Source organism: Eublepharis macularius, chromosome 4 (assembly GCF_028583425.1).
Source record: "Eublepharis macularius isolate TG4126 chromosome 4, MPM_Emac_v1.0, whole genome shotgun sequence".
NCBI lineage: Eukaryota > Metazoa > Chordata > Lepidosauria > Squamata > Eublepharidae > Eublepharis > Eublepharis macularius.
In genome coordinates, this window is record NC_072793.1 from 126,932,550 (window position 1) to 126,957,795 (window position 25,246).

The 25,246-nt window shown below is 41.7% G+C and overlaps 1 protein-coding gene across 3 annotated transcripts; it reads right to left on the reverse strand.

The window, feature by feature from the left end:
* Positions 1 to 85: 85 nt before the first annotated feature.
* On the reverse strand, positions 86 to 24,758 carry RBSN (rabenosyn, RAB effector). Of its 3 annotated transcripts, XM_054975938.1 has the most exons (12): positions 24,682 to 24,758; positions 20,416 to 20,714; positions 17,722 to 17,862; positions 16,193 to 16,293; positions 11,784 to 11,829; positions 11,534 to 11,695; positions 9,748 to 9,989; positions 8,999 to 9,069; positions 7,025 to 7,111; positions 6,431 to 6,533; positions 5,168 to 5,272; positions 86 to 3,945 (listed from the first exon to the last, which is right to left on the reverse strand). In XM_054975938.1, exons 2-12 carry the CDS (start codon positions 20,576 to 20,578, stop codon positions 2,785 to 2,787), a joined length of 2,382 nt encoding a protein of 793 aa, XP_054831913.1. In that variant the 5' UTR covers positions 20,579 to 20,714; positions 24,682 to 24,758; the 3' UTR covers positions 86 to 2,784. The 3 variants fall into 3 exon arrangements, with proteins under 3 accessions (XP_054831913.1, XP_054831914.1, XP_054831915.1); XM_054975939.1 differs by lacking the exon at positions 24,682 to 24,758 and having other exon boundaries at positions 20,416 to 21,100; XM_054975940.1 differs by lacking the exon at positions 24,682 to 24,758 and having other exon boundaries at positions 17,722 to 19,657; positions 20,416 to 20,443.
* Positions 24,759 to 25,246: the final 488 nt, after the last annotated feature.

Here is a 25,246-nt window from a genome sequence, read left to right on the forward strand (position 1 = left end):
AACGTACAGTTCAGTAAAAACGTTTCAGTTCATGTAGGATTTTCCCCTCATCCTCTTGAAAATTACTGTACTCATACACACAAAATAAAATAACATGTTTATTTCATTTTATTGGAAAGCTTGCAAACTAGAGTAGTGCATGCAAGTGTATAAACAGATGTTGTTAATGCTAAATCTCACAATGGCATGATTTTGTTCCGTTTCATAGTGTCAGTTCAGTAGTACAAATAGAAGGCTGGTCAAAAGGTGGGTCTATCGCTATCCTCGTGAGAAGGCTAATTACCTGTCACATTGACTTGCAGTCATGGAGATACAAACCAACAAAGCTGCTGGAAGAAGTACATCAATACATAAGTATGTCTTAATCTATTAAGCTAAGAAGTACATACAAACAAGGCAGAATGCAAGTAACAAGAAATGCTTTACATGTTTTAAAAAAGTGAAGCCACTGAAATATTTATTTTGGCTGGTTAGATAAAGGATGCCAGATAAATGTGGTGCCCTTCCCAGCTCACCATAAATAGATTCTGCTTTACATGACTCACTGTGCCTTAGCTGATAGTCACTTAAAAGCTGTAGAGTTCTGTTACAAAGAAGTATACAGCTATAACTAGGTTACTGCATTTTACCTGACGTATTCCCATTAGCTGATATTCAGCCTCAGTCCTGCTAGGTTTGTTACAAACATGACAAGCTCGCTTCCATGTGTTCCCAATGGAAAAAAAAATATTAAAGACATCAGCACTTTTTCTTACAGTTATTGTAGTGAATGCAGTGTTTACCACATCAGTCTCCCCAGGATGGCTGAAGTTGATTAAAATAAGCTGCTTTTGATAAACCGCAGCTTCAGCTCTAGGGAGGATAAAGTGAGTTAACTGAGCCAGTTTCCCCACTATGTTTTTCATTTATAACAACCTAAAGCCCCACTGGAAATAGATGAAGCTGTAATACATAAATATTAGTATGTAAACTTCTGCTTTAGTTCTTGAGCATGTTATCCATCCCACTAGTAACACAGCTTATGTAGAAACGTTTTTCTGGGATTCTTGGAGCCCAAGTTTGAATCACCAGCTTTACAATTAAATAACCAAATATTAGTGTTCTGTTGCTCTTTGGGAGCCCCACCTTTCTCTATATAGTATTTAGACTGGTATTTTCAAATGTGAATGAAAAGTTACAGATTCGTGCAGCAGAACTGATAAAATTATTGGGCTTCATCCCACTCCAAAGCCCCAACAGAAGCAGAAGTCCAGCTTCCTCTTCAAGTGATGACATTTAAAAGATCAGAGATGACCGAATTCATACAGCACAAGTGAAAAATGACAAATTGTGCAACAGTTTCCCATTGCAATTATTTTCATTTTTTCCAAATATTCCAGTTCACATTTGAAGAATTAAAAACATCTAGAAAAGAAGCACTCACACCCTTTCAAAAAGGGAAACAAGCAGCACAATCTCCATTACCACTGCTTTGCAGTCTCCGTTTATTAAAGCAGGGCTTACATAGGTCCTAAAAAGAAATGAATGGAAATTGCAAAGCCATTGTACATGCCCAAGCTTCCTAACCTGGGACACTCCTGAGGCGCACATTATGATCAATTGTTCACTCTAGGTTTATAATGGAACAAAGCAGCTGAAAATATTCCCTGCTTTTCTTTATATTTTAATATTCAGAGGAATCAGGCTTTGTTGTAGGTAACTAAAGGTCAGTTACAACTTTATATCCTGTTATTTATGACTAGATCAACTGTACACTACCTGATCTCCATTTTGTAGATTTCACTAAACACTTCCTACTCCAGTAACTGCCAAAGAATACCAAATTCAAGGCCATGCTGCAAGTAGAAATCAGTTCATCTATTACGGCTCTTCTACCACCTCCCACTCAGGAATCCTGGGAACTGTCCTTCTACATGGTGATGATTACGAAAAGAACTTTCAGCACCCTCATGATATGTTCCTGGAATAAGCTATTATAATAAAACCAGTTTAAGCTTGTAATGTACAAGATACCTGAAAAAATCAGATAGTGGAAGAAAAATAGGTCATAATTTCAAGACAGGGCTCAAGGGTTGATTCCTAAAACAAAGATACTATTACACCACATCTATCCATACCTAGTTTAAAATCCGTTTATATTATTTTTGTATTGCACAGTCAGATCATTGGCCTTTTAACTCAACAGGTCACTGGATCTCAGCAACCTGCTTTCTAACACTTTTTAGCATATGTGATAGTTGAACACATCTGCTAAAAATACACTACTTTAGATCTATCAGACATGCTTGACACAGAATATACAAGACAATCTGGGTCCTCTTGGCCTATGGAAATACTGGCTCAGAAGTCCAGCCTATAATACTGCTATAGCAACCACCCACCAAGAAAAGGGTTGGCAGGCTGCTCTCCTGCCTCACTTCAAGTGTTTGAAAGTGTCCATTTTCCTATCAGCCCTCTGCCATTTACATCAGAAACAAAAGAGATACTAAGGAGCATACTCATGCTCTTACAAAGTCTGCCTGTGACAAAAATTGGTTGTGAGAAATTTAAAATAGATCTTAAAAATGTAAAATAGTTCTTAGGTTACCACAGCATTATAAGCAGTGTGGACAATGTTTGCAATGTCTGGTTAATACAGTAAAAATGCCCAACACCAAAGTGCGTAAGATTAGATTCAACCCTTGGAATTCTCTCTTGCAGCTGCTATTCATTTTAATTCTATCTGCCTGGCCTCTGGGACAGGCTGGGAATACTCAAAGTATGTGCCTAGATGTAGCCACTGATTCAGCAGCTGGATTTCTCCTTCTGTTTTGCTAATGTGCGCTTCAGTTCTTTTAAATTCTCAGTCAGCACTTCTACCTCATCCATCCGTCCACTGTGTTTGGCATCAAAAATATAAGCTTTGATATTATCTATCTGTTGGAGGAGTAATTCCTCTTCTATGATGTCTTCGTTCAACACTTCATTATTATCATCATCATCAACTTCAAAAGGATTTGTAGAGGGAGACGATGACTTAAATGAATTCCCAGATTCCTGATTACTGACAGCCATCTGAAGAGAATTTCCAACATCCTCTTCAAAAGGGTTTGGAGCGCTGATGGCCACTCCATTTGCTGGCTGAGAGTCCTCCTCCTCATCAAATGGATTGTATTCCTTTAAACCCCTGTTCAAAGCTTTGGTGGGCAAGCTTGGCACTGGGGAAAAGTCTTTAGCAAACAGGTTATCAGGTTTTCTTAAAGTGCTAATACCTGCCTCCTCTTCAAAAGGATTTAATGCAGCATTCTTATTTTGTTCTGATACTCTGTTGAGTTCTTGGGCTCCTGGTGGTTGGACAGGGAAGACTGGACTCTCATCTGCTGGTAGCTGGCCCCTCCCACTTGGAGAAGATGCTTTGCAGCCTGGATTGCTTTGACTCTGAGTCGTATCTAGATCCAAAGCATGTGCTATTTGGTTTAAACTATCTGGTGCAATCTCTACCTTACTGAGCTTCATTTCTCTGAAGTCCAGGGAGCGCGTCCTTGAGTGCTGAGACACTTTCTTTTGGTGCTCCCGCTCCCATTCTTTTTCACAAAGGATCTGGAATTGTTCCCTCTGCATCTCTTCCACCTCAGCTTGCCTTTTGGACAGTTCAATGGCTTTCTCCATTTCCTGCTGATCATACTCATCCTGGAGTTGTCGCAAGTTCTCCTGCAACATCCGGACCTCATCTAGACGATTTGCTTTCTTCGCTTGCTCAATGAAGGATGTGATATTATCAATTTGTTGAAGAAGTGGGTCTGCACATTCCTGCTGGCGGGATATGCTGGCAGTGGGTAACCAACCTTCAGCTTTCTTCACTTCCACCCTTTTTGGCTGGGAAACCTCTCCATTAGATGCTGCCCAGGATCTGGAAACAAAATCTGTGTGCCTCTCCTCCAGTTTTCTGTGTGATTCAAATGTTGCCTAGCAAAAACAAGCAAAAATATTCAAGGAACTGCTCTAGAATGTTCTGTTTTTATACAACAACTGATGATACCAAAGAATAGTCTTTTTCTTCTTGTTCCAAGTTACTGATGATATTACAAATGTTTGAAAACGCTATCACAGTATTTGCATATTTCAATAATATCCAGAACACCTTTAAAAATATTTAAATGATATTCTAACAAATTTTGTTGACGTTTTAAAAATTAATGATAGCAGCCAGGGCCAGCCAAAGGCAGTCTGGCCACCCTAGGCTAGGGCACCCAGGTTGCCTCCCCCATGCATGGGAAGGCAGTGCTTGCCCTCCTTGTTTGCCGCTGATCCACGAGGAGGTGGGAAGATTGCCACAGGGAAGAAAAGCTGCCACCCATCCTCTTCACCACTGTGTCCACAGGGAGGCAAAAAACTGCTGCCCACCTTCCTCATCCTCTGGTGGATAGGCAAGATGGGATGCAGCAGCACCCACACTCCTTGTTCCCCCCACACCAGACCACATGAAGGCAAGAAGCTGCCCCTCATCTTGTCCCTGTAGCAGGCTGGCACCCCTCCTCCACTGGCGCCCTAGAAGATCGTCTAGGACTGCCTAGAGCCCCTGAAGGCAGCATCTGGGGGGAGGGGCGTCACCTTTCATGATAGCTTTGTAGCGTGGGAGGTACTGCCAGGCATCTCCTTCTCATGCACCTTTGTAAACATGTCAAACCCCAGGTTGTGTGAGAAGATCTTATGTGATCGCTTCTGCCCACACTAGTGATGCCTCAGTTTTCAGGAGACATTGGCATTGAGAGGAGCTGCAATATAGACTTCTGCCCTATGGCTGGTTTTACCGGAGGAATGCATGAAGAGGCTATTCTGAAACAGCTCCATGCCACAGAAGTATCATGATGAGGAAAATGCCTTATGAAGAAGATCACCACACTGGCTTGATCCTAAGTGCCCGTTCCACTCATGGAAGGACAGCTTTTGTGGATCTCACTGTGGCTCCCCACTTTGACTCTCATGAGGCTTGTTGGAGACTAGTGGCCCGCAATTGTTGGGGTGAGGGTTGGGAATGTTGCTGTCTGTAGATCTCCACTTGGTTCCAAACAACTGATTTTACTTGCTTCTAAAGAATGTATCTGCAAAGCCAGTCATTCAAAAAGGTATCACTAGTTCTTTGATCTTAACCAATATGCAGATATAAAGACTATACTGGAGTATTCACCTGTCTCTCCATCTGTAGTTTTCTGTCCATCTCACGTTTCTTTTTCTCTTTTAATTCTTCATATTGGTCTTTGGTTGGTAGGGACATCAGACCAAGCAATTTTTCCTGAGGAAAAAATTCAAACTATTATTTTTATTTATTTGTTTTTGTTTGTTTGTTTGTTTATATCCCGCCCTCCCCATAAGTGGGCTCAGAACAGGTCACAACATTATAGAATCACAGTTTAAAATATATACAATAAATAACAGTTAAAATCATAAAACAGTAAAATCAATACATATCACTCTGGGTAGGCACAAAACAGGCAAGGGACCAGCAGGATAGTTCGCCAGCTCCTCAGCCACTCTCAGAGGCCTGGCAAAACATCTCTGTTTTACAGGCCCGGCAGAACTGTATTAAGTCCCACAGGGCCTGGGTCTCGTTCAACCATAACTAGAAGCTGCACTAAAGAGAACTATACATAAAAGGATTAGACCCAAATATTTCCTTCCAAAAAGTGAGAAATATGATTCCAAAGGAAGGAAACAAAACTAGTCAATTCAGTATATGCATAATGACAGTTATCCTGCTACCTAGATCTATGCCTTTATGATTTCCACTGATAAAACTATTGCCCATAAATGTATTTAATCTTTTAAAAATCTGTAGTCTTCACCGCTTTTCATGTATACAATTAAGTCAGCTATGATTCTGTTCAGGTCATCATTCCATTTTGTCTTTAAAGATATGCAAACAAAAGTAGTTGAGTGTCAGACATACAAGTGCCTCTGTGAATGCGATTTCTCTCAATAACTTCCTAGAAGTTTTTGCTAACATCTGCAGTCTGAGATATGTGAGGAAGCAAATTGTGTTCTGGCAGGAATGGAGCCAGTTGTGTGTAGGCAGGGGAACCACACCCCCAATCCAAGCATAGAAAGTAGTTTTAAAATTAGAATAATAAAGAAACAGCACCATAGCATATCATATTAAACAGTTTGCAACACTAACTTTTGGAAAATTCAAGTTCCGTATCTTACAACAGTTTCTAACACTAATATTCAATCAATTTTGCAAAATGACTGGTTTAAATACCTAGTCATCAGGCAGATCAATATTATAAACATTTTTGTTTTTTTCTTAAAAGCTTTCAGTCTGGATGCCAAGCACTAAAATATCCTGAAAAACTGTTTCTTGCTGATGTTAGTACATCACCATCTATCCTGTGTTTCTAAACACAGCATAACATATGCCTAAGAGCAGCTCATACCTCAGAAAATGACTTGCCTGCACAAAAAGTGTTGCTGAATATCTGATCATTCTCTGAAGCTGTAACGTTTTGGGATGAGGCTGTGACTCTTCATTCAACCCCAGAGTTAGGATTTTTTTGCTAAATCAAACACAACAAACATGTCAGCAATGCCAGCAACAACCAGGTATAACCAATATACAAAGCACAATACATGTTAAATTCAAACACATATAAGTCTTCCTAGTTACAAATAACAATAAATTTTGGTGGGATTAAAAGAGACAGTACAGTGAGTGCAGCTGGCTTATGGAAAGCACATGACAGTATTTTATTAGCATTTCCAAGCTTGTTACTTCTCTCCGATCACAGGATCGTACAACCACACACATACTCACAAAATCAACACTAGAATTTTGTATTTGCATTGTTTTTCTTCAGTAGCAGCATCAAATCAATTTGGCTTCTTTGGATACAACCTCTGAACTAGATAGTTCCCAACTAAGATCACACAGCCCAAAGGCCGTAATGACTATTTATTGGCTGAAAATAAATGGGCTTCAGCATGCTTAGACTGAGCCTTAAGGACATCAGTATTTACAGAGTCCCACCCTGAAGGTTGTCTTTCTTACCTTAAAGCATCTATTAACTCATACATTTTTTGCACCTCCATCCTGAGATCATTAGCATGTTCAAGACTGTAGGCTGTCTCCCCAGCACTGGAAGAAAACATGCTTGTTACAGTCCTCTAGATCAGCACTCTCATTGATTTAGCAGAGTTATTTTTGTATGACACACTATGCAATCTTAGCAAGTCACAAATCTACAGAAGTCACTCAATAGAAGAAATGTATGGAAGTAGCACACCTTTAAACTAAAAACATGGTAGTGCAAATTTGAATCTTGCTTATCAAACAACTGTACTCAGTTTTCAGTTTCAGCCCATGTATCAATATTCAGACAGGACAGGAAGATGCCTGCAATAATGAATATTACAGATTTGTGGGTGTACTCATTTCAATAACATGTAGAGTACGGCAGCAACCAATTGCCCACTGGGAAGCAGCACCATTCAAGTACAAAGAGATCAGTAAAGCTCTACAAATATACAATCATCCCTGTACAGGCACTGGCACAAAAAGAACACTGGGGGTGAATCCAGTGGAGTCATCAGTAGAAGGCAGATGTGGATTTTTGCGGCATTCCCCTCCAACCTCCAGGAAGTTGATTCCCAGGGTTGCAAGGCCCGCATGGACTACCAGCCACACGGATTGAGGCACTGCAATGAGAAAGGAGGTGAAATCATCCATCAGCAGAGTTGTGCTGATCATTACTCAAGAGATGCTACTTTTCCCTATACAAATGCTCCCTGAAAACCTGTTTCACTAAGTTTTCCATTGCAGAAACCAGCCATTCCACATCAACGTGGCAGGCCAGGCAACAAAAAAAGTATACTTAAAAAAGCTTATATTCTATATAAACACTCCTCATACATGGGCTAACCTTAGCCATCCCACTATCTGAAGCAGAACTAGTCTACTGCTTATGCAGGTAGAGATAAAAAGAAAGAATTATCAGGTGGCAAATATTTGTGTAACTTCTCTAAGACTCACATACATGAACAAAACCTTGAAAACAGAGTTCAGTTTGTGCTGAATTGTCTAAAGTTCACCCCACCTGTCCTAATCTTTTACCTGAGAAGCTGCTTCACTCTTATGGTAGGACTTCCCAGATCACAAAAATGCTTTGTAGACCACAACACACTGTCACCCTCCTGTTTGCAGACATTTCAACGCCTATGAATACATTCTTTAATAACAGATATTTATATCACTATCCTTTTCCAAACATCTCATAATGTTACAATATTTGCAAAGAAAAATATACCAGCCAAAACCCCCCATCAAACAAAGAAATATAAGATCACAGCTTCATTTTATTATTAGGATGCCAGAAGAATTCTTAAGCATCTTTTTTTACATTTACTACCTTAGAAACTCTTAGGCTTGGATCAAGGCGAGTATTTGGTATAAACCCATTATGCCTTCATGCTACTAGGGGAGAGCAGGGGGCTCTTTTCCAGATGCAGCACGTCAGAGGGCATTTTGGGCTACAGCAGGCCATGGGAGGTAGGAAGGCAAAAATGCAAGGCAAAAATCCTCTCATTCGAAACACTCTGCTGGATCCAAGCCCACAGATTATACCCATGTCTCGATATAATCAAGACTGCATAAAGCTGTATTACCATAACATTTGGTGTGGTGTCTTGGGTAAACAAGCCATTAAACTGAGAGATATGGTGTCTGTCCATATCATACAAAATTACTGATCACTAGAATTTTCTGTAATATAATACTAGGTCCAAGTGTGCAAAGAAGACCATGGCAACAAAATTAATATGCAGTATCTGGCTTTAGCAAATTTCTGTAAACATCTTTCTCCTTCCCAATCTGCCATGAAAGCTCACACACACGTAACCTACCCTATCTCACAGGTTTGTTGCAAGGACAAAATGGAAGAGCAAACACTGATGTGAGCCATTTTGGATCTCCACTTGGATGGAAGTGGGGTATAAATGAAATAAATAAAATAAATAAGAGGCTTACTTTAATGATTCCGCCATCTTTATATATTCCGGGGCCTTCTGATCAACTTTTTCCATGTAAAGTCGGAGTTTCTTGTTTCATCAATAAAATCAAAAGATTGGATTAGATAAAAATTTTACAGAGCGTCCAAAGGACATACAGAAATATTTAGTCAGGCTTCTATTTTTCCTGTCATATACGTTAAGACTTTGTAACAGCTGCTAGATTGACTAACCAGAAGACCTGTTTAACACAGGTAATCAGGACTTACTGGATGCATATCAATAATTGGCTTTTTTTGAGAGAGAGAGAGCTGCAAAATTAAGGTTTACTATGAACTGGCAAGCAGCTTGAATGCCTTCCTCCGTTTTTTGAGCTTGCTTGGACCATCATTTGATTATGAATTTCTTCATCAAACAGCCTTGACCATACATGAACCCAGGACCAAGCAAAATGAAGTTTCAGATCTACATTCTCGGTATTCTGTTTTCAACCAACCAAACCAACTTCAAATTCCATCAGAAAAATACTACCTTAAAAGAATATCAACTTCAAAACTAAATTTCTTTTCTCGTCCCACTGGTTGTCTCTTCAGTGTCTTCTTTGTAGACTTTTGTAAAACTCAAGCAAGGCTGATTTTACTGTTATCTTAAACCCCAAACACAGCATTAAGTGCTACTTAAATAGTAGTTAAAAAAACTATGCAACTTATCCCAAGTTCCAATTCACTTCCACTCGCTCCCTCCTCCAGTTAACAAATGACATTTTACCTCATATAATTTCAGAATGTCGGGTGTGTACTCCTTCTCATCAATCTGCTGCTCCCTTTTGAGCAGGGTGTCTTTGCAGTGCCTACAGCACCGGATTCGATCATCATCCTTCTCATCCAGGACAGAGCTCACACTGCTCACGCTACTAATGCTGCCACGGCGAGAGCCATGGACACTGTTGGGTGAGCAGTTTGGGCTGGTATGAGAGGCCAAGACCTCTTTGCTGGCAGTGGTGAGTTTACCTGGAAGAACACACCAATATCTCATAATGAACAGTAGGCAGCATCCAGTTAATAAAAACAATGGACCTGAACCTAAGTCTAAAGACCCAGTTCAATTCGTGTTACACTTAAAATGGGAACAGTAAAGCCTAATTTTTAAGGCTTTTAGGAAAAATTAAATCAGTATCTTTCTCTCTCATGTTAAAATAATTTTTAAAAGGAACATGAGTATGCAGAATCACTAGGCTACTTGAGTGCTGAACGGCGGCATAGTGCAATAATACTGCACAGCAATGCAGAGATGACTAATCTCTAGACAGGATTTGTTCCAAGGATAGCCATATTCCAACCACCAAATTATTCCCATCTCATGTGTTGAATCCAGGTTAATGTTTCCAGGGGTGCAAGGATTTCTGCACATGAGTGAGATCTTCCTACCTCCCCCCACTCCTGTGGCAGCCCAAAATACCCCCCAGAACTTGTTTTGGGCATCCCCTTTCCTAAAAAAACTGGATTTTGAGGGGGGGGCATTTCAGGCTATTGCAGAAAGGAGGGGGCAGGAAAATCACATGCTGTGAACAGACACCCTTGTGCCCATGAAATGGCTAGTCTGGAATGATGTTCTGTTATCACTGAGTAAAGTCTCTAAGATACCAGCCTGATTTTAATAGATTATTAATTAATTCTCAATTTAAATTTTCAGCAGATGATTACCCTATTTACAGAGCCTCACATTTATTCCTTAGAATGAAGCACTAGATACTTTATTCCTCGTGCACCTCTCTTGGACTGTTTCTCAAGGGATCCCCTCATCCAGCTAACTGGGCTCTATATTGCAACAGGCAGCCTACTTCTTCTCTGGCTGAGCGATCAGCCATCAATCATTCTTCTTTTTGGGAAACAGTCTATAGAGAAGCCTCACTTCCTGACCATACAAGCACACATCACTTGCCCTTATTTGAATTGATAGTTCAAATGGGAACTTTTAAAGCATAGAACTTTATGAAAGTATAATAGATTTTTACCAAACTGATAACAGCATTTTTGACAGAATGGAAACTAGCAAAAGGAGAAACTGAAGATCTGTTCTAGATGCACAAAAATAATTTGTGAGCTTTCCGCATCTTTAAGAGCAAAGCAAATGTTTAAAGATTTTATTACAGATTTTTGTAAAATCTGGCCAGATTACACATCTGTCCAGGCAGATTTTCTGTGTCAATCTTCAGGCTGATGGGACAAATCAATTTTATGAAAAATAAAATTATAAGGAATTATAATAGCAGAATGTTGTAAAAACAATGTGCCATCTATATAAGTAACTTACAGACTTAGAGAATAAGAGAAGAAAATATTTTTAACACGCAAATGACACCCTTTATGTCCAAATTTCTTGGATACTGGGAGGCAGGAGTTAGTATATGTGACATCTCAAATTTGCTATGAAGATAAATACTACAGCAGTGATAATGACAGGATTACAAATATATTTGTGGTAGATTGAACCAGAATTGAAAAAAATTTAAGAAAATGAATCCATATTATATATACCAGACCGCGGCACTCACTTGCAAAGGGAAGGCTGACAAGTTCCATGCACTTCTTGCACATGATAGACCCACAAAGGCGGCAATGGTGACGTCGATTCCTAATGGTGAACTTACTACCACAATCTGGACAAAATGGCACATCTTGATCATTAACCCAAGGCACAACAGACTTCTCTATTGCTGTAATAGGATGAGAAAGTCAATCAAATATAACCAATGAAAACCAAGTTGGAAACTATTAGCAAATGTCAAGAATGCATGCACTTACCTCTTATCTTTGCAGAATCAGTATTGGTTCTGTCAAAGGAAGTAAGCTGACAAAGGAGAAGGACCACAGAAGAGTTAAGCCAAGTACACTTTTCTACTGAGACAAAATTGCAACTGTACAGCACAACAGATAACCTGCTCATTAAAGAGAACAAATCTCTGCCTTCCTATTTTATTTTTAGAATGTCTTGGACTTTATAAAATCACTCTTGTACACTACTCAGTTATCTTATTACTAGCCAAACATGTTAAGGGCTGCCACAGCAATATCCGTAAGAAAATACAGTGAAAAAAGGAAGGAAAACTTAAGCAGATAGCATAGAGAATTCTTTAAGTAGGGAAAACATATATATAGAAAGGAGGGCAAAAGTAAGATAAAATTATTCTAAAAACTCAAAACTGAAGGGTATGTCCTTAAAAAGGAATAAAACTTGCAAGAGAAAGCACAGAGCAGTCCTTCACAATCATACATTCTACTCAGTTTTGAATGTGCACCCTTTGGCGCAGGAGATGTTAACTGATGATGTAGACAATAGGAAATGCCACTAAATTTTCAACAGATCTTTAGAGATCTTGGGACCAACATAATTCTTCTCTTCTTTTTATCTCCAGATTCCATAGGGAAGAGAACTTCACAACTTCACTTATGTTCAGAAGCACTCCCTCGTCCCTCCTCCTTTTTTTCCTTGACAAGAAAGTTTTTACATTGGATACTCTGTCTCCAGCTCTGCTGTTAAATAATCTGACATATACAGTGTGATGGGGGGGGGGAGTGCTCTGTGAACCAACTGGGAGGCACGATGGCATATCTGGAGAGTACGCCATCGTAAAACCCACTTATGATGGTGCAGCACCCAGGCACTGCAGCATACATTCTTGAGCCAGCAGGCAAGTGGGCTTGATGGGGGGGCAGGGTGTGAGTTAGCTCCCTAAGCTGTTTTGGGCTCGGGAACACCCCCCACAGTGGTGCCATATAAACGGATGATGTATCTCATTGGCGCCTATGTTGAGGAAAAAGCCACCCCCCCAAGCCACCCCCTCCCCGCTAGGCCCTGCCCAAACAGCCCAGAGGAGCACAGGATGCCGACTAGAGCAGTGACCAATTCACTTGTGCCCCTGCAGCAGCTGAATCCCCTTGCCAGCAGCTAATCACAACTCCCTCACGCTACATAACCTCCGACCGGGGCGCTCATTAACTCAGATAAGTGGGGGCACGGTACAAAGCTCTGCCTGAGCGCCCTCTGCTGTGGGGACTTAGTGAGTGAGGCAGGATAGATTACACATGGTGGCGGGGAGAAAGCACATAGTAGGCACTTTGGAGAATTGGGCAAGCGCTTTGCATTCACACACAGGAGCTAAGTCCAGGATGCCTACAACCCCCGTTCAAGTTCCCTTACAGGTAACTAATCTCCAGAGTCTTGGTTTGGGGAGTGTGGATGCATTGACAGGTAAGGAGAAGCTGGGGAGCTACCCGCCCCAACTCACTCATTCTCACCCACCTCCCTGCATCCCTCACACATAGGCCGGTGCTTCCCCCAAATACTGACCTCTGTGGTCAAGGCTAGGTAGCAGCCGCAGGGGGGCAGCCCCTGCCCTTGCAGCACCATGGCCCATGCCTGCCAAACAGGCAGTCACCCAGGAAGTCGCACTCAATGGAGCTGTCTTGGACGGGGTGGGGGAGCTGGCAGACCATGGCAGGGCTGTACGCAGACTCCCTTGACTGCACTCCTCCCTCGGGCAGAGGAGAGAGCATGGCTGTGGGTTGGGGTGACTGGGTGCTCGCTCTCATAACTCTCCTGTGATGATGACCATGCAATTCCTCCACTGTTTCCGTCACAGGATTAGAGCTCCAAGCAGGCACAGCAGGAGTAAAACAGCCTGAAGCAATCTCACCAGAGGGCCATTCATCATCAAGTTGCCAGCAGCACCTGCGACCATGAAGCCACCACCTGGGCCACAGACACTCCTGCGAAGTGCAGCAGACCTGGCTGTGGTTTGTGCAAGGCCAAGCCCCTCACCCTCACTTCACATGTCTCTTTTTCCCTTTCGGGCAAGTTGTGACTGTCAGGGTGGCCTGGGAGAATGGCTGTTTCATCCCCCAGTAATCCTTCACAACTGCCTTTCCAGCTCGGCTCCAGGAGTGGTTCCCCAGTCAGCCCATGACTCAACCTCACTCCTGGAATGGCTCTCCCAGCTCCGACTGCTGTGTGCACAGGCAGTTGCCACCCAGATGAGGGAAGTTAGCAACCCATGTCCAGATAGCCTCTTCAGGTTTTGGCAGTTCAATAAAGTTTGCATTGAACAACAACTTTTTGTGTCTGTTTGCGTGCCTGTGGATGACAGTAGCTCCACACCCCTCCCCAGCCCCCTCTCCCTATTGCTATTTGCAGGGGGGGGGTGTCAGAGCGGGGGCTTTAGTCCCCTCTCCCCACTGCGGTTCATGCCACAAGCACCAGGCATGCTATCCTGGTGCCTTTCCACTGAGCCATGCTGATCAGCAAGATAGTCTCTGTCTGACCCCAAGTTGCTGCTGGTGATGTCAGAGTCATAGAGGTTTCTTCCATCCTGCCTGGCATATCTCCTGGCAGCCACCTCTCCTGGCTCTGAAACTCTGGGTCTCCCCTGGAGTGTCAAGAGCTGTGGGTTTGACCCTAGCCATAGACAGAATCATAGGGTTGGAAGGGATCTCTAGGGTCATCTAGTCCAACCCAATGCACAATGCAGGAAATTAACAACTACTACTGCAACTGTCCCAGTGACCCCTGCTCCCTGCCCAGAAGATGGCAAAACAAGTCCAGGATCCCTAGCTAAACTGGCCTGTGGAAAACTGCTACCTGACCCCAAGGTGGCGATCAGCATGTAAGGACATGAGAACTAAGCACTGATGTAACCCATTCTGCCCTCCCCTTCATGATCTGCCCAGGTTCACAGAATCAGCATTGCTGTCAGATGGCCAGCTAGCCTCTGCTTAAAAACTTCTAAAGAAGGAGAGCTCACCGTCTCCCAAGGAAGCCTGTTCCACTGAGGGACCACTTTAACTGTCAGGAAGTTTTTCCTAATGTTTAGCTGAAAGCTCTTTTGATTTAATTTCAAGCCGTTGGTTCTGGTCCGACCTTCTGGGGCAGCGGAAAACAACTCTGCACCATCCTCTATATGACAGCCCTTCAAGTACTTAAAGATGGTTATCATATCACCTTTCAGTATTCTCTCCAGGCTAAACATTCCGAGCTCCTTCAACCTTTTCTCATCGGACTTGGTCTCCAGACCCCTCACCGTCTTTGTTGCCCTCCTCTGGACACATTCTAGCTTGTCTATATCCTTCTTAAATTGTGGTGCCCAAAACTGAACACAATACTCTAGGTGAGGTCTAACTAGAGCAGAGTAGAGCGATACCATCACTTCTCGTGATCTGGACACTATGTTTCTGTTGATACAGCTCAAAACCACATTCGCCTTTTTAGCTACCATATCACACTGCTGACTCATGTTCAGTGTACAGTCTAAGACCCCTAGATCCTTTTCACACATACTACCACCAAGACAAGTATCCCCCATCCTATAATTATGCATTTGATTTCCCCTTCCTAAATGCAGAACTTTGCATTTATATGTTGAAGTTCATTTTATTTGTTTTAGCCCAGTTTTCCAGATTTCTTCATCCCACTGCCTTTCTGTTGTCACTTTTCCAGGAGAGGGGAGCAAGTCTCAGAGTGGTGATAGGGGATGGGGGAAGGTGTCCAAGTTGCTCTCACTGCTAGCTTGACCCTTGTGAGCAACAGGGTGGTTGTCCTATCTGCCACTTAGGTTTGCCCCCCACCGAGCTGGGGAGGGCTCTTCTCAAACCAGGTGCCTTTGTTGGGGCACAGGGAGTACAATTGTGTACCCTACGTGCCCACTTTCTACAGAGGAGGGGAGTGGCGCCAGGGGGGTGGTGTTTGTGAGGGAGTGGTGCCTTGGCAGCCTGCCTAGCCCTTGCAAGAAATGGGGGGTGGGTGGCCACCCTGTGTGCGCGTTGGGTGCACACACCCTCCCCAACAAATGAGGGCTCTTCTTGAGACAGATGCCTCTGTATGGGAGCCGCAATCACGTGCCTTCGCCTACCACCCACAGAGCTGTCAATAACAGCTGCCCTGCCATTGGAGGATACTGTAGGGATTGTCAGGGAAATGAGGGAGCATGCTCTCCTTGTCATGTCCTCACCACACCTCACTGGGCTCAGCTGCCATCATAGCTCATTCGCTAAGGTCCTTCGGGAGAGAACAAGCAAGGCCAAAGATCTGAAGGTGTATGATGGCGGCAAGATGAAGCATACGACTGCACTGATAGTGTAGCAATACAAATCAAAAGCAGTATGAATGGTCCAAAAATTATTTCTAAACATTTTACAGGAGAACATAACATCCAATTTACCTTCTCTAATCTGATTATTAATTTATTGACTTCCACAACATAGTGATCAATTCTGGCTGCTCTGTGCCTCTTGAAGTCAGAAAGATGGCTCCTCACAGCACCTGGTGAAAAATGTAACCAGTCAAGAAGCTTTCCAGGTTCACTCAACTTTACATCCTCATTTAATAGTCATTTTCCTCTGTTCTTGTCTCTCTTAACTCTCCATTGCTGCTGAGGAGTTAAATCCAGCATTAAACAATAGCATCTTAGATTTTTTAGTGTTGTTGCAAGCATGTATGTTAACTATACCTTGATGTAGTCTTTATTGCTACACAGCATACTTGCTTCCACCAATAAAAATGACATTATGGAAAACAGCAGCAGCAAAAGTTACTGGCTACTGCAAGCTCCCTCAAATCTCTCACTTTATCAAAGCTACTTTAGTAAGTTAGACGGTCCCAAGTGCTATAAAAACGTAACTTGTATGAGCTTAATTAGATTGGAAACAAAGCACACCTGGTGTACCTGGGAGAAAGGTACATTTAGAAATATTTTAAACAAATTAAAATAAACAATATTAAAAATCCAGTCAACTGCAAGCTATAAAAACCTGTTTAGCCTCCCTTGTACAACACACACACACAATTCAGAAAGGATTTCCAAAACCAAACACTTAAACAGGCATGAGGCTACCATTGTATATTAACCTGAGAAAGGCATAAAGCAACACATTCCAACTGCACCGTATTTCAGGGACTGACCAGAGATGAAACAGCAAGTGTTTACAGTGCAATACAATACTGTTCCTCAGATATAAAGCCATGATTCAAAAGGTCCTCTCTGGAGGCACACATTTTCCTGTGCACTCTTCTGCTATGTTGAAGACTACTACTGAAGTTCTCCCAATCATCAGGAATATCATAGTGGATAGTACAGACTGTGGTTTTCTGAATTAGAAGTTCTACTGCACACACCAACCCTCCCACACTGGGCAACTCTAGCCAACATGGTGTGCCTCAGTGATGTCACAGTACTGAACTAATACAACAAGCCTGTTCTACTATGGCCATGGCAGTGCAATCTTAAAGAGAATTACTCCAGTCTAAGCCCATTGAAATCAATCGGCTTATACTGGAGTAGCTCTACTTACGATTGCACTGTTTGCCTGGCAGATTCCATGCTTCAAATGGTTCACACATACTATTTTAAATTTGCTAGAGAATGCCATATGGTGAGCAAATCTACATAACACACACTGCATTTAAAAAACAAAGAATGATACAATATAAATGCAATATAAGCTGTGGCCACAAAGTTATAGCACAAAGCTAAGCAAATATGCTTAATAACGAAGCTAAGCAAGCAAAAGTCTAATAGAACTTAATTATCTATACATCTGCACTGGATTGTTGCCCTAAAATTTAACTAATTTCATACATTTAATTGTCCTTTGATACCTGCTTATTTTACATTATTATACAGACCCTATTGAACTCAGGGAGCTTTCATGTGAAAGTTTCCTGTTATGTCTATTATTCTTGATTATTTACCTAATTCCTGGGGCTCCCACATATATGGATCTACTCCTCCATAGCTGTAAGATTCATATCGCTCCTGAGGAAGCCCATCATTTCGGTCATCTTCTCTTTTCAAAAGTTTATTCTTTGCTTTTTTAGCTTTTTGGACTAGATCTGAAAGATGGTCAAATGGTAGGCAAGTCAATGCACTTAGAAAGATGTAACTCAGTTTCTGATAGCATTGCTAATTACATTGTAAAAGATGTCTCATTTCTCAAACCTCATTATGCTATCTGTCTCTTGAGACCCTGACCATGCTCCGTCCACACCTGCAGAATCCTGTGGGGCTGCTTTTCTACCTATTCTTAGGAATGCTGCAAGCCATCAGCCATTTGCAAAAAGCCCTGAAGATGAATAGAGCTATGTAAATACTTCACATAAGAACAGAAGCCTGATAAAATACTCCTACTTGGCCCAACCTGGTGGGAATATAAATGTGCCAGTTAACCAATCAATCCAATTATTGGCAGCTCACAGGAATAGTTTGTTCCCTGAGACAAAGGCTTAATTTGGAAAGCAATTTGTGAAACAGAACACTGGACAAAGCAGAAGACAAGAGCACTTTAAAGGTAGAGCAGTGACGCATTTAACAGCCTTAAGAGAGCTGGGAAACAACTTGTTACAAGTGAAGGAAATTAAAACCTCAACGTAACTACTTGCTTTTTGCAAATCACTGTGGATGCTTGGCTATTTTGAAGTGCTTCACAAGTAGCTACTAACCAACTTTTTTTGTATTTTCATAGCCTAAACTATTCTTGAGGCCTTGTTACCAATCTGTATATTCAATGTTTTAATTTCTGTGGCCACTAACAGTTGTTTCTGTGCCATATTTTATCCTGTGGGAGAGCTCCTAACAATGACTCTTTGAAAGCAAACAGTGTGTGTCAAAATCACCAAGATGCAGTAAAACCTCTAAGCAAGAAATAGATTTATCATGTCTGGATCCAGCACAAGTGGTATGTATTAACATTTTACACATGGCATTTTAGATCCCACTTGGGAAAGCAGGAGCATGTAGTTAAACAGTGTTAAATACTAAAGAGCTCAGAGACGTATAATGGACAATGGCTTTGATCCAAAAGTTCTTTTCCATTATTGGTGGCAGAGAAAGGTTCTACAATTAGTAGAATGGAACCTTTGGATTCAACTCAGTATGTTTTACCAAACCAATTTCTACCAACAAGCCCATACCATCTTTAAAATACAAACACATTTTTGTGATTAGCTAATTTTCCCAATTCACAATAGAAGTCTGAAGCATGAACAGTCTCATCAATAAAAATAAATTCAGTAGAAATATATATATATATATCTGCCTCTGAGCCACTGGTAAGTATATTTTCAGCACCACTGCCAGCAGTGGTTCTGCCAGCAGAACTAGAGAATAAATGTAATGGCTTTCAAAAATCGTACATAAAAGCACAATTATGAAAGCATAACAGACTGAAGATGTAAGTTGCATTTAACATTGAATGAGCAAGACGGAAAATGGAAGAAATTACAAGCCTATTTTATAGTTTTTTTAAGCAAGGTATTATTTGAGGTTTTACCCTGTATTATTTGAAACTCAGAGAAATCTTTTAATGAAATAATCCACACAGTCACTCTAACAGACCAGGCCCAGCACATTTCCCATCACTAACCATCTCAAGCCAACTTTTGGTTTGGCCTGAGCCCCTCGTATCCCCGGCACAGCCATGGCCAAACACAGAACACTTCACAGGCCGATCAGAATCTGGGTTTAGACAAGTTTTGGAAGAAAGAACACAGGAAAAGATGCAAGGGAAGGACCATGAGAGAGAATAAACACAAGACGTTTTTGTGTGACCCACTGTTAAATTTTTAGTAGTATGGTTCTCTAGGAGGTAGGAGAATTCAAGCTTCTAAGTTGCACAGAACTCTTCAACAGCTATAAATAATGTAAAATTCAAATGTCTCAATCAATGCACTTGTAAACTGCTATGTATTCAGAATTTACATTACAAATTTAATTTGCTGTGTACTAAAACTGTTCCTTTTTAAAAACTATAAGTTCCATTAAAATCTAAAGTTTGCATACTCCTTTATCAACAAAAAACCTATACCAATAAAAGTAAGCCCAATAAAATAAATTATCTTCACCATTCTGTTTTCAGAATCAATGGCACAACCTGCACTATAAAATATTCTATATCAATCAGTACTTCTACCCAATTTTTTGGAGAACGGTACCTAATTAGAATAAGCAAGGATTAACAATGGCCATCTAAAGTCATATTGCATAGTTAATTTTATGGTTTATAAAAGCTACATTTCTTAAATGCCATAATTCACTTCAGTCAAATTATTTCAGCAAAGGAAGATTTCTCTGAAGTTTATGTGGGGCACATTTCAAAAATCTTCAGCCCTATGTTCATAGGTGTATTTAGTTTATTTAACTGAAGAGATTTGTGCCCAGAAGTCATTAGCTATCATCTGTTACCAACCATCCTCTCTATTCAACTGATAATTATCTGCCTTCCCATTCTACCTGAAGTTTTGTGTAACTCAAATGTTTGCATATATCTACAGACATAAAGAGAAACAAGTTCAGTAAAAGATATAATCTTACTAATTATTCATTTGTTAACACATCAAACTTTTAGAGCAATACAATACTTAAGTCACAGAAGTTGTGGTCTTTCTTACTTCTGAGTTGTCCTTTGACATCTTTGTCTTCACTTGAATGTTCTTCTTCGTAATGAGACCGAAGCTGATAAAACGACTGCAAATCCTTCAGACACAGCGGACACAGAAAGCCCTCTCTCACCTCCCCAGGGTCATCAAATGGAGGTATGTAGCTTGCTGCCATAGTGGTCCCAGAATTCAAAAATGAGATAAACTCCAAGTCTCAGCAGTGGTGGAGCAATGATATGCCATTCAACATGACTAAAGGTCTCACAGAGAGAAAATGGCATTTATTATTGTACTTTGTGCAAAGCATTGCCCTGAAACAGATCCAGAATACATTTTTGAATGAATTAATGCACTAACTTTTCTGATCTTTTTATAACTCTTTAAACTTTTCCTCCTCAGTGGGCCAAAGAACCCAAGCTGTGCATTGTGGAAAAGCTGTGCATTGAGAACCTTTCTATGATATCTTTTAGTATATCTCTCTTATTTGCTCCTGCCTTGTGTGACTGTAGTACGTTTTGGTCCTTCATTTTGCTTATACATATATTATCTTGTTAAAAAACTAGTTTGGTATAGTGTTTAAAGTCTACAACTAGGACCTGGGACACCCAGGTGCAAATCCCTATTCTGCCACAGAAACGCATGCTTAGTTTAATCTACCTCACAGGGCTGTTGTGAGAATAAAATGCAAGAGAGAAAAATGATGTTGGCTCCCATTGGGGAGAAAGGCAAAGTAAAAATGAAGTAAATAAGTAAATGAAACACATCTTGCCATATTCAAGGTAGCATAATGTTATTAACAATACTGCAAAAAACTGATTAACTTCAACCATCTATCAAAGATATGAGGTGATAGAACAGTCTTAGAGATGGGCATGAACTGCAAGATGAACTAAAGTTCGTCACCAACTGGGCCGGTTCGTGCTTTGTGAACCAGTGGTTCATGGTGCTTTGTGAACCAGTGGTTCATGGAAGCCTGATTTCCACAAACTTCCACGAACTGATCTGCCGGTTCATTTGGTTCGTGTTAAACCCCAATACCCTTTCCGTGTTGCTGCTAAGCGGCAGGGAAAGGGGCATTTCACCCTCCGGATCAGCTGCTTGTTGGGGATCTCCCCACCAAACTGCTGAACTAAGCCAGCAGGGGTGAAATGCCCTTTTCCATGCCACTTTGCACGGGGCAAGTTCATGAACTGGGGCAAGTTCATGAAAGCTCGTGGTTCGTGAAATGGGATGAATCATGAACCGCATGGTTTGTTTTTTTTCCTGGTTCATGCCCACCTCTAGTCTTTAGCTTATACCTTAAATCCAGAAAGAGTAAGACCTCGACTTAATACTTACCTAATTTAGAAACCTTCTTAAAATCCTCTAGAACAAGCGTAAATCACCCTAGAACTCTAAGGGGCCAATTATAAGCAAGTCTACTCAGAAGTAAGTCCCACTGCATTGAACAAGATTTATTACTACAAAAGGGTTCCTAGGAGCGAAGTTTAACAGTGCAAATTTGTGCAGTTACTCTTGTCTAAATACATTAAAATAAATAAAGTAACTCTGCATAGGGCTCTGTTGTTAATCAAAGTAAAACATGTTGCTAGAATGTTACTATCCTTAGATAAAAAGAGAAGGACAAGCCCAATTATGGAGTTAATTAATAAAGAACCACATCTATAAATTAAAAGATGCCTGAGAGGAGCACAGCATTCCATCTTCCATAGCTAAACATCCAGCACTTTAGAACGATTCCAACTAGGCCATTGACAAGGCTATAGCTAGACAAACAAGTCAGCCAGACTGGGGGAAAGGGCAGGGAAACCAGCAGGGATCAAGCAAATAAGCAACTGCTCACCACAACAGAATCCCAACACAAACATTCTCTACTGTTACCTATAAACGTATTCCTACTTTGTAAACTAAGGTTGTCCCCACCAACCTTGTATAAACACTTTTCTTTAGATCGCTCAACAAATTTTTGGTGATATTTCACAAGTTCACAAAGGGGTAGTCTGCTCATGTTTTTTATCCCTTATTTTTCCAATTATTCCTTTTTGTGACATGCTACATACTCTTTTAATAATATAGTATGTAACAAAAGTTTGCTAATCTGCAGGTGGCTACAAAGTTCAGAGTTCAAGAGTTATAGTTTGCTGAAGACCCGTGACAGTAGCTACTGGCACCAGGGTCAGATTAAGACAAGATGAGGCTCTAAGCTATGTCAAATTTAAGAGGTTCTATAACATTAACAAAATGTTTTAATAATTTAGTTTGTATTTACAGGCTCCTCATAACCTTAGGTCCTAAACTGTAGTTTGTATTTATAGGCTCCTCATAACCTTAGGTCCTAAACTGTAGTTTGTATTTATAGGCTCCTCATAACCTGAGGTCTTAAACTGTAGTTTGTATTTATAGGCTCCTCATAACCTGAGGTCCTAAACTGGCACACATTCTGCTATATGATTTCCAAAAATAAATGACACCCCATTTATGGAATGCTCATCCTTACTGGCTTTTAGGCACAAACAAAAGACTGTTTTTTCCTTTTGGTAGATGACTGAACTCTTAGAGAGGAGGTATTGCTACTGCTGCTGTTACTGATTTTAATATTATTTGGGGCTTTTATTATTTTAATTAGGTTTTACAGTGTTATTAATAATTGAATTTGACATTGCAGAAAACAAAATACAAGCATTTTAAATGAAAGCTAGTTTGCTGTAATAGCTAGAGTTTTGGACTAGGATCTGAGAGAACCAGGTTTGAACCTCTAATCTGTTATGGAAGCTTGCTGGGAAACTCAGTCACTCACAATTAGCCTAAACTACTTCACAGGGTTGTTGTGAAGAAAAAATTGAGGAGAACAATGCAAACTGATTTGCATCCCCACAGGGGGATACAAAAGCAAAGAGCACGAAGGACCAAAACAAGACAAGAGCAAAGAAGAGAGACATGATGGACTTTGAGAGACAAGAGCAAAGAAGAGAGACAACACTAAACAATATCATAGAAGGTGGCCGCTATCACTCTTCAATGAACTTTTCCTGTCCTCGTTAATTCAGCGTTCTGCAGAAATGGAATATCATACACAATCCACAGGAATTAATGTAGAAAGATGTTTTTTGCCACTTTCTTTCTACATCAATCACATAGTTCCCCAACACACACAAGCACACTATAATGCTTACTACAAGGAGGATTCTGTCCTTCCCTCAATCCTCTTTCTTTAGTTGCTGCCCCTTCCTCTGTCTTCCTCAGATACAAAACTCCAGAGGAAAGGGGCAGGATGCGGATGCAGGGCAGGCCTGACATCTGTGCATGAAATAGGAAAGCAGCAGCAAAGTCCATCATGTCATATAAAAACTCACTAAGGCAGCAACAAAATAGTGGGCATTTCAAGCAGGACTCCTGGCCTGTTAGCAACTGGCAGAAATGTAACAGATGCTGTTGCCAATGTGTTTGAACTGCAATACAAACTTCTATATCTCTGGTGTAGCATAGTGGTTGGGTTATGAATCACCACTCTGATGGTTTAAATCCCACTACTGCCATGAGCTCAGAAGCTGGTGTTGGGTAAGCCACTCCTCTCGGCCCCAGCTGACTTTGTTCTCCACTCTGAGTGGGTACTAATCTGTCCAGAACAGCAATATACAAATGATCTATTATTATATTGCATGGTACACAGCTGTTAAAAGCACTAAACTTTACAAAAGAAGCAGAGAGGGGGAGGCATCCTTGGGGTAGAATCTGCAGCAGACTGAGCTGAGCCATTAATACAGCAAGGCCAGTATAGCCTACTCTAATAGACAACATCTCTCTAGGGTTTCAGGAACAGGTCTTTTGCATCACCTGCGCATCATTTATCTAAACGACAAATGTCAAGGACTGAACCTGGGACCGCCTACGTGCAAAGCGGATGCACTGAACTATGCACCGCACCCCAAACTATTTCCCAACCCAGCTATATGGAGACAGAAAGGAGGCACCAGACGGGAGGTTAAGCAGCCACCCATAGTCCTTGTGAGTACACATTCGGGGGCGGGGGATGCCAGCCGCGGCTGGTCCGGCCTCCTTCCCAAGAGGCGCCTCCACCGTCAAGATGGGGGAGGCATTCCACGCAGCCCCCCCCTTCCCTTGGCAAGGCAAACTCGCCAACAAAGGCTGTTCGTGGCAAGCGAGGCTCACAGATAGGGGCTACAGGCGGCCCCCCCCCCCGGCGGCCACTGACGGGGGGAGGAAGAGGGGGCGGGCACGGGCAGCCCCACCGCGCCGTCGAGAGAGGTCGGGGCTCACCTCAGCCTACAGACAGCGGCCTCGACGATAACGTCCGAAGGGCCGAATCCCGCCCCAACTGAACGCGGGAAGGGGGGGGGGGGGCTCACAAGCAGCAGCCTCCAGCCGAGCGCCGAAGCACCGATGACAAGTAGGAAAGGCAGGTCTCTCATCCGGGGCGGTGAGCAGGGGCGGGGCCTCAGCCCAGTGGACTGGCTGCGACGAGCGACGAGCAATCGATGGCTGGGTTGGCAATTGCCGGGCAGGGAAGGGCCGGATTCTGAGGAGGCGGGAAGGACTTCTTGGAACAGGCGAGGGAGATTTCGTTTCTGGCCCTGGAATTTTTGAGCTTTGACGTTCGGAGGGTAGCAGGGAAAAGGCAGAAAGCTATTAATTCATCGACACCTTTTATGGTTTAACGAAAGTATCGCAGACAAAGAATCAGACTTACTGTGTGGAAGCCTGCTACGCCAAGTTACTGTCATGTAGTGGAGCAAAGGCAGTGGGTTTAGACTGGAGTAATTCTGCTTAGGCTTGCACTGTGAGAATAAACTGGCACAACGGGATGTCAAAAATATTAGCAGGT

Excerpts from the sequence above, each read along its gene's own strand:
- RBSN (XM_054975938.1), bottom strand. The coding sequence starts at position 20,578 with ATGGCAGCAAGCTACATACCTCCATTTGATGACCCTGGGGAGGTGAGA. Across the intron at positions 11,696-11,783 it reads TGATTCTGCAAAGATAAGAG|CAATAGAGAAGTCTGTTGTG; the intron begins GTAAGTGCATGC and ends ATCCTATTACAG. Across the intron at positions 7,112-8,998 it reads AAGATGGCGGAATCATTAAA|TGCTGGGGAGACAGCCTACA; the intron begins GTAAGCCTCTTA and ends GTTTTCTTCCAG.